Here is a 9,000-nt window from a genome sequence, read left to right as displayed (position 1 = left end):
CTGATGGAGCTATGTCAATATGCACTCATTGAGGATCTGGCCTTATTTTTATAGACCTTGTCCTAAGACAAGGTCTATAAAAATAAGGCCAGATCCTCAATGAGTGCATATTGACATAGCACTCTGAACTATAAATTCTATTGGTTTATGACTTGGAAGCCAGAAAGGCCCATTAGATCATCTAACCCAGGGGTGGCCAACCTGAGCCTGAGAAGGAGCCAGAATTTACCAGTGGACATTGCTGAAGATCCACAGTAATATGTCAGCAGCCCCCCATCAGCTCCCCCACCCCACTCCCAGCGCCTCCTGCCCTCTGGCAGCCCCGCTGATCAGCGCCTCCCCCTCCCTCTCCGCACGTCCCGATCAGCTGTTTGGTGGCGTGCAGGAGGCTCTGGAGGGGAGGAGCGATGGCACGGCAGGCTCAGGGGATGAGGCTGGAAGGGGTGGAGTGGGGGCAGAGCCTGTGGCAGAGCCAGGGGTTGAGCAGTAAGCACCAGTAGCGTAGCTAGGGTGGAAGCGGGGCAGCGGCCGCTCCCCCACCGAGCACAAGTGGCGCATTTTTCATTTTACTCACCCGGGAGCAGGAAAAAAAAGGCGCCACCTGCTGCGGCGCTTTTACTGACGGGGCGGCGCTCCGGGTCTTGGCGGTACTTCGGCGGCGGGACCTTCACTAGCTCCGGGTGTCTTCGGCGGCACTGAAGCTTCATCGCCGAAATGACGCCGAAGACCCGCAGAGCGAGTGAAGGTCCCACTGCCGAGGGTGGGTAAAAGCACCGCCGCGGGTGGCGCCTTTTTTTTTTCCACTGCCCCTGTTCCCTCCACCTGGCTACGCCCCTGATGAGCACCCCCGGGCACATTGGAACGCTGGCGCCTGTAGCTCCAGTCCCGGAGTCGGTGCCTATACAAGGAGCCGCATATTAACTTCTGAAGAGCCGCATATGGCTCCGGAGCCACAGGTTGGCCACCCCTGATCTAGCCTGATTTCTTGTATAATACAGGCCAAAGAATTTCACCCTGTGATTCTTGCCTCAAGCCCATAAGATAAATTATTTGTATAATCCATAGCTCTGTGGCGCTGAGCATAACGGTTCCCCCTCCTTTCAGGTTCTCTTCATTGAAACATTGCAGACCCTCAACGAGATGCTCCAGAGTCTGATTTTAGAAAATCCAGTTCCGGCTGAGCTAGAGAGGATCTTGCAGGTAAACAGGATCTAGAGATGCCGGTTGGAGGATGGTAAGGTAGGGAAGAGGAACAGGAAAATCTTGTTAAGAGCTTGTAAGGGAAAGGAGAGTTAAGGAAAGAACGGAGTGCCCCATCTCCACAGGGTTCTCCTATTAGGGCATATGTGACAAGGTTCATGTAGCACGGGGGAGTCTTCTATTTCCATCTGTGAGGTCTGACAATCTCCTCCATTGTTACCCTCAGTTTCTTTCCTGTCTCCAGGTGGCCCTTACATCACAGTGTCCTTTCCAAATGAGGACGTTATTCCCTTTACTGCCCATCATTGCTACTCCTGATGCAATTGGAGGGGTCACTGCCAGGACTCTAGTCCCCCGTGAGGGCTGGCACCTGGCCTCCACAGAACTCCCAGCTCCAGCTGTCCCACAGTGAGAACCAATGGGTGCAATGGGAACCAAGACTGCCGCTAACTACAGAGCATGAGGGCTGGCCCAAAGTCTGCAATCATGAAAGAATAGAAGTTTTCCTCCAGCTGCTCTTATTTTGCTGAATGAAATGCTGGATTGTGTGGCTTGTCCAGAGAAGACTTGGCCCTTCCCTTCCTTACATAGGACCCAATCCTGCATCCATTAAAGGCTCGATCCAATGCTCATTGAAATCAAATGGGGACCTTTCCGTTGACTTCAATGGGCATTGGATCGGTCCTGAGATCAATGTCAAAACTTTCATTGACTTCAGCGGGTCTGTGACTGGGCCCTCAGAGAGAAATGCACTTTGCTTTCGTTCGAAGAGAAGAATTCCATGTGAATTTTGAGTCTGCACAAAGCAGACGCAGCCTGTATCTGTAAGAGTGAGATGATTCAGCCAGAATAAAGATTATCCTTTGGGGATCACTTGTATACACCCTTTCCCCCTGTTATTTTTAACCTCTCTTGTTTTTCCTGCAGCTCATGGACTCCTGGATGCAGTCCAGGGAAGCTTGCCGGCGGGAGAGGGCTGTATGGAGCAGCATACTGCTCCTAAACTTCGTGGCCACAGAAGTCAAACTGGATGTGAGTAACTCTTGACTTCTAGTGACCTGATTGCAAACTAGACCTACAGGGCACTCTCCCACGCCAGAGAAACTTCCTGCTTAGAAGTATGTTGATGGGCCCCACAGTGCAATGCTCCCTAATAGGCGGAGGAAAAACTGATCTCGTTGCTCGTCCATCATCCTGACTGAGATGGGTTGGCGTCTGATACACTTGGAAAATAAATCCAGTGCCCTGGAGGAATAGGCCACCTCTTTCCAATGCAGGAAAGGCAGCTAACAAGGGGCACAGGAAGAACGGGTTTTTCTATGGTTGGATCTAATGAATTTCAGAGAAAAGAGATTTCAAAATCCTAGAGACTGAAGACATTTCATCCCCAGCTGGTTCCCTGTTTGCCTCCATTCCTCATCCTAGTACCATGGGATACTTTCCTCTTGTGGAGCTGCAGGAAGAGGCCTCTCCATTCCAGCCCACCTCAGCCGTTACAGATCATTATGATCCTGATCTTGCTCCCACTGACGTCTGTGGCAAAACTCCAGTGGACGTCTGTGGTGCGGGATCGAGCCCTATATTCTTCTTCTGGCTCCCAAGCCTCTTCTGAAGAGGGAGAGCTGAGGATCACGCCCCATTATAGAAAGGGACTGTGTGGATATAGACTCCTTGCCTAGGAGACACAGCCCGCTTTACCTGCAGTGGTAATGGATTCCTCCTCTCCTCTTTTGTACAATTAGGAAGCGTCTCCATTCACCAGGCTTGGACACCTGGTTGCAGTGCTGGGGATCCGCTGTGGGGATCCCGTCAAGGCGATCAGCTCAAAGGCAGCAGGGGCTGTTCATTACCTCGTCTCTATTGCGTGGCGCCAAAAGAGTAAGAGAAGCACTGATGAGCATCTGAATCCCCCTCCTGGGAGCTAAATGCTAGAGACTTTCCTCAGGCAAAGCTCCCGTTCAGGATAGAGCCTGAGGAAGAAGTAGAGCATCTGGCTCGGTATTTGTTCCTTTGAACAGAGTGCTGGTTTTTTTGTGGATCTAGAAACAAGTGTCTGATAGTCATCCCGTAATTCTAGCCCTGACTTTCAAAGAAAGGAAAGGGGAGGGGGGGAATACAGAGAAAGGCAACACACGTTACCGCAAACTGAGACTGGTAGAGCTCATTCCGTCAGTGGGAATGGGAAGGGTCAGTGGGACACGATGATAGGGGATTCAACGCCATCAGACCAATTAGTTCAGTTCGAGATGCCTGTACCCCAAACGCCCCAGAACTTTGATGGCTGTTGGAAATCTGGATCCAAATCTGGGGCTTGATTCATGACTGTGTTAATCCACTTCTATGCCACTGAAGTGTTTTGGCTAGATTCCAGTCACCACTTGATAGAGCCATTTTACTCTGGGGGTCAAGGCCCTGATCCAGCACAACATTTACGCACATCTGTAACTTTCATCAGGCGAGTAGTCCCACGGAAGCCCCTGGGATTATTCATCTGCTTAGAATAATGTACGTGCTTAAATGCTTTCCTGGATCAGGGCCAAACAAAGGGCTTTGTCCAGTAAAGAGGGATGAGAGCAGAAGCCAGGAAGCAGAATGGAAAGTTAAGAGTGTTATTAACATGTATTTCAGTTGCACAGTTGGACAGAAAGAATGTGGAATGGACTGAACAGAGGAACAAGGAATTTCTGGCTGCTTGGAGCCCCACTGTGGTTTGCAACAGCCCCTCCAGGATCGCAGAGGTAATCACATCCTGGCACTAATGACCATTCTACATTGGTGTCAGTACAATACGGTATCGCACAGCTCCAAACTACTTCCTGTCCCTGGATCGCCCATCTCTATTGTGTATGGCTTACCCAAGAATTACAGCTCCCGCCCTTACTCATGGCTAGAAATGACATGCTCAGAAAGAAACAAGATGGGTGAGGTCCAATTTTTTTATTGGATCAACTTCTGTGGGTGAAAGAGACAAACTTTTGAGCCATACAGAGCTCTTCTTCAGACAGAGACAGAAGAGCTCTGTGTAGCTCAAAAGCTTGTCTCTCTCACTACCAGAAGTTGGTTCAATAAAAGATAGAACCTCACCCACCTTGTGTCTCTAATACCCTGGGACTGACACGGCTACAACAGTGAAGACAACAAATGCTCATAGAGTGATCTACTCTGCAGCAAGTGGTTCTCAACCTTTCCAGACTATTGTACCTGATTTCAGTCCCAGGGGGCGGGGTTCGGGCTTCAGCTTGAGCCCCGGGCGGTGGTAAGGTGGCCGGGTGCCCGGTTTTCGACCAGAAATTCCGGTTGAAAAGGGGATCTGATAGTGTCCGGTCAGATCTACTGACTGGACACCCAAAGTCCAGTTACTGCGGGTGAGGGAGGTGGGGAGGTGCCAGGTCATCACCCACACCAGCCCCTACTCAACCGGGGCCGCCACCTACCCACATCATGCGGCTGCAGCTCCCAGCAGGCAAATTGCTCCCGACCTGGGCGGGGAAGAGGGGAAGAGCAGTGAGCAACAGTGGAAGGGGAGAAGAGGACCAAATGGGGGGCAGGGCCTCGGGGGGAAGAGGCGGGGCAGAAGAGGTCCAGCACTCCTGCATGAGTGTCCGGTTTTTAAATATTACAAAGTTGGCAAACCTAGGCAGTGGGCTTGGCTTGGACTTCAGCTTCTGCATGTATCTTAGATTTGCGGGGGCCCTGCTTGCCACCCCCAATGGCGACCCTAAACTTGTGACCCCCCTAAACCCATCCCATGACCCCCCTGGGGGTTGCCACCCTCAGATTAAGAAACACTGATATAGTAGATAGTATAAACAAATCTTTGTCTGTATGAAATGTTAGTTTGGACTGACTTTGCTAGTGCTTTTTATGTAGCCTGTTGTAAAACTAAGCAAATATCTAATAAATAAATACCCCCAGGGACGGCAAGTTATATGGGCCCATGGTGCCCGGGCTTGAGAAAATTCAGGGCCCAGGGGACCCAACTCCACCAATGTTCGGGGCCGGGTCTCTCTCCCAGCCCCGCCTGCCGCCCCCACGCACCTCTCCCGGCCCCGGCTGCCACCCCCGCGCGCCTCCCCCAAGCGCCCCTGCCTTCCCTGGGCAGCGGGGGGCTGCCCCCTGCAGCTCCGCACTGTGCTCCCTCGCCAGCCGCTGCCGCAGCCGGCTACAAGGAAGCGGCGCTGGGGGCAGGCTGAGGTGGCTGCTACGCCTGCGAAGGGAGGAGGGGAGGAGCGCATGGCAGCCCTCCCCCCCGCCCCCCCCGGCAGGAGACTCCGAGTCGACTCGGGGGAGGGGAGGGGGAGGCTTATCCTGGCCGGACCTCCTGAGCAGCAGCCTGGGGGGGCTTGGATGAGTGTCGTGTTGGGGGTCGGTGAGGAGGCCCCCCCTTCCTCTCCCCCAGAGCTCGCTGCCGCCAGCAGGGAGAGGGCTGGGGGGAGTCCTCCTCTCTGGCCCCAGCCCAGGGTCAGCCTGCCTGCTGCACCCCAAACTCCTCATCCTTGGACCAGCCGCACGCCCCCTCCCACATCCAAACCCTCTATCCCAGCCCAGAGCCTGCACCCAGCACCCAAACTCCAACTCAGAGCCTGCACCCCAAACTCCCTCCCTCACCCAGACTCCCTTGCAGAGCCTGCACCCCTCCTGCACCCAAACTTCCTCCCAGAGCCTGCACTCCAAACCCCCTCCCGCACCCAGACTCCCTCGCAGAGCCCACACTCAAACTTCCTCCCAGAGCCTGCACCCCAAACCCCCTCCCGCACCCAGACTCCCTCCAGAGCCCGCACTCAAACTTCCTCCCAGAGCCTGCACCCCAAACCCCCTCCCACACCCAGACTCCCTCCCAGAGCCTGCACCCCAAACCCCCTCCCACACCCAGACTCCCTCCAGAGCCCGCACTCAAACTTCCTCCCAGAGCCTGCACCCCAAACCCCCTCCCACACCCAGACTCCTCCAGAGCCCGCACTCAAACTTCCTCCCAGAGCCTGCACCCCAAACCCCCTCCCACACCCAGACTCCCTCCCAGAGCCTGCAGTCCCTGCTGCACCCCAGCCCCCTGCCTCAACCCAGAGCCTGCACCCAGCACCCAAACTCCATCTCAGAGCCTGCACCCCTCCCGCACTCAAACTTCCTCCCAGAGCCTGCACCCCAAACCCCCTCCCACACCCAGACTCCCTCCCAGAGCCCGCAGCCCCTCCTGCACCCCAGCCCCCTGCCTCAACCCAGAGCCTGCACCCAGCACCCAAACTCCATCTCAGAGCCTGCACCCCTCCTGCACCCAAACTTCCTCCCAGAGCCTGCACCCCAAGCCCCCTCCCGCACCCAGACTCCCTCCCAGAACCTGCACCCCTCCTGCACCCAAACTTCCTCCCAGAGCCTGCACCCCAAACCCCCTCCCGCACCCAGACTCCCTCCCAGAGCCCGCACCCAAACTTCCTCCCAGAGCCTGCACCCCAAACCCCCTCCCACACCCAGACTCCCTCCCAGAGCCCGCAGCCCCTCCTGCACCCCAGTCCCCTGCCTCAACCCAGAGCCTGCACCCAGCACCCAAACTCCCTCCCAGAGCCCGCAGCCACTCCTGCACGCCAGCCCCCTGCCTCAACCCAGAGCCTGCACCCAGCACCCAAACTCCATCTCAGAGCCTGCACCCCTCCCGCACTCAAACTTCCTCCCAGAGCCTGCACCCCAAATCCCCTCCCGCACCCAGACTCCCTCCCAGAGCCTGCACTCAAACTTCCTCCCAGAGCCTGCACCCCAAACCCCCTCCCGCACCCAGACTCCCTCCAGAGCCCGCACTCAAACTTCCTCCCAGAGCCTGCACCCCAAACCCCCTCCCACACCCAGACTCCCTCCCAGAGCCTGCACCCCAAACCCCCTCCCACACCCAGACTCCCTCCAGAGCCCGCACTCAAACTTCCTCCCAGAGCCTGCACCCCAAACCCCCTCCCACACCCAGACTCCTCCAGAGCCCGCACTCAAACTTCCTCCCAGAGCCTGCACCCCAAACCCCCTCCCACACCCAGACTCCCTCCCAGAGCCTGCAGTCCCTGCTGCACCCCAGCCCCCTGCCTCAACCCAGAGCCTGCACCCAGCACCCAAACTCCATCTCAGAGCCTGCACCCCTCCCGCACTCAAACTTCCTCCCAGAGCCTGCACCCCAAACCCCCTCCCGCACCCAGACTCCCTCCCAGAGCCCGCACTCAAACTTCCTCCCAGAGCCTGCACCCCAAACCCCCTCCCACACCCAGACTCCCTCCCAGAGCCTGCGCTCAAACTTCCTCCCAGAGCCTGCACCCCAAACCCCCTCCCGCACCCAGACTCCCTCCCAGAGCCTTAGGCAGGTGTAGGGGGAGGCGGGACTTGGACCCATTCTGAGCAATGCCAAAAAATATACAAACCTGCCGCCCCTGTGTGTACCCTCAGGGGTATGCGTATCCCTGATTGAGAACCACTGCTCTAGCAGATGGGTTCCCAACCTGGGGGGCACAGCCACCCTGCCCTTTCCTTATTGCCAAATGGGACAGGCTCTTGGCTAGTTTGGAAGGGGACTCTGGGAGGGTCCTAGTATAGGAAAGGGAGTGTCCATATGGGGAAGGTTGAACGCCTGCTGCTCTAGTACTTTGGGTTGTTAGAAGCTGTCACAATGAGGTCTATACTATATAGGCTTGATCCAAAACCTATTGAAGCCAATGGAAGTCTTTCCATTGATTTCAATGGTCTTTGGGTCAGGCTGCAAGCCAGGAAGTATGGTGATGGTGTCGTAATCAGGACTTGGGTGCTGTATTTATGCTGGGATGTGTTGTAGGAGGGTATCACATAGAGTCACAGTCAAAGACCGAGTACTGTAACAGTCATTACTAATATTACTACATGGATCCCGCAACTGCTGATCTTTTAATGGTGACCCTTGCACCTCGGATGCCTGAGAAGTAGGAGTCTGACACCACTAAATGCACATCCTGACGTGCACGGCAGCACTCCTAGGTTGGCCACTGTAATGGTTTAACTAGTCCTCTTGCCTCACTGTGAGTGATATGGTTTCACAGCAGAAGCCTCATCAGCCACTGGGGCCCTGTAATAGAAAGGAGTAAAACAGAGCCCCTGAGAAGCTGGAGAGGACCTGCAACCCCCAGACAGGGCTTTCTCTGGGCTCCAGTAGTTATCAGCCCCCCGTGGAATCAGGACGAGGCCTTTTGTAAATTACACTTTTCCCTGTATGCTTCAGCTCTTTGGAGTCTATTTCAACTCAAGAGAGAGGACAGATTTCATCCTGACTGTTATGGATGGCCTGACGAATCACTGCAACAATAACTGCCAGCCAACTGCAGAGGGATTGCTGTCTGCCATGGTGAACAGCGGTGGGACTAAGGTGGAGAAGGTATGGGGCGCTGCTGCTGAGATGGACGGAAACTAGAATTCCCAGTGCTGGGAACAGTCATACGTTCAGAGAGTTTAAGGCCAGAAGGAACCATCAGATCTTCTAGTCTGATTCCTGTATCTTGGAAAACATAATCCCAACTATACATACAAACGGAGGGGGTCTAAATCAGCTGTTACCACTCAAGGGTGGAGTCATCATGGACAATTCTCTGAAAACATCCACTCAGTGTGCAATGGCAGTCAAAAAGGCTACCAGAATGTTAGGAAGCATTAGGAAAGGGATAGATAATAAGACAGAAAATATCATATTGCCTCTGTATAAATCCATGGGATGCCCACACCTATAAATTCATGAATGGTGTGGAGAAAGTAAATAGGGAAGTTTTATTTATCCTTTCACACACACACACACACACACAGACACAC

General features: G+C 54.8%; 1 protein-coding gene across 1 annotated transcript; it reads left to right on the top strand.

Moving 5' to 3' along the window:
- The first annotated feature begins 1,108 nt into the window (after window positions 1–1,108).
- On the top strand, window positions 1,109–8,918 carry LOC135980243 (protein MROH8-like). The gene is made up of 5 exons (XM_065580285.1): window positions 1,109–1,200; window positions 2,128–2,232; window positions 2,943–3,078; window positions 3,829–3,938; window positions 8,420–8,918. The coding sequence occupies exons 1-5, from the start codon at window positions 1,141–1,143 to the stop codon at window positions 8,606–8,608; spliced, it is 600 nt and encodes a 199-aa protein (XP_065436357.1). The 5' UTR covers window positions 1,109–1,140; the 3' UTR covers window positions 8,609–8,918.
- The last annotated feature ends 82 nt before the right edge of the window (window positions 8,919–9,000 follow it).

This window comes from Chrysemys picta, unplaced genomic scaffold, assembly GCF_011386835.1.
Source record: "Chrysemys picta bellii isolate R12L10 unplaced genomic scaffold, ASM1138683v2 scaf2333, whole genome shotgun sequence".
In the NCBI taxonomy this organism is placed as follows: Eukaryota; Metazoa; Chordata; order Testudines; family Emydidae; genus Chrysemys; species Chrysemys picta.
The sequence above is the reverse complement of the archived record's forward strand: the minus strand, read 5'-3'. Positions and strand labels throughout refer to the sequence as shown.

Bases quoted from the DNA above. Each gene is read 5' to 3' on its own strand.
- LOC135980243 (XM_065580285.1), top strand. From the start codon at position 1,141: ATGCTCCAGAGTCTGATTTTAGAAAATCCAGTTCCGGCTGAGCTAGAG. The intron at 3,079-3,828 runs GTAAGAGAAGCA...CATGTATTTCAG, and splicing joins TATTGCGTGGCGCCAAAAGA to TTGCACAGTTGGACAGAAAG. The intron at 3,939-8,419 runs GTAATCACATCC...TGTATGCTTCAG, and splicing joins GCCCCTCCAGGATCGCAGAG to CTCTTTGGAGTCTATTTCAA.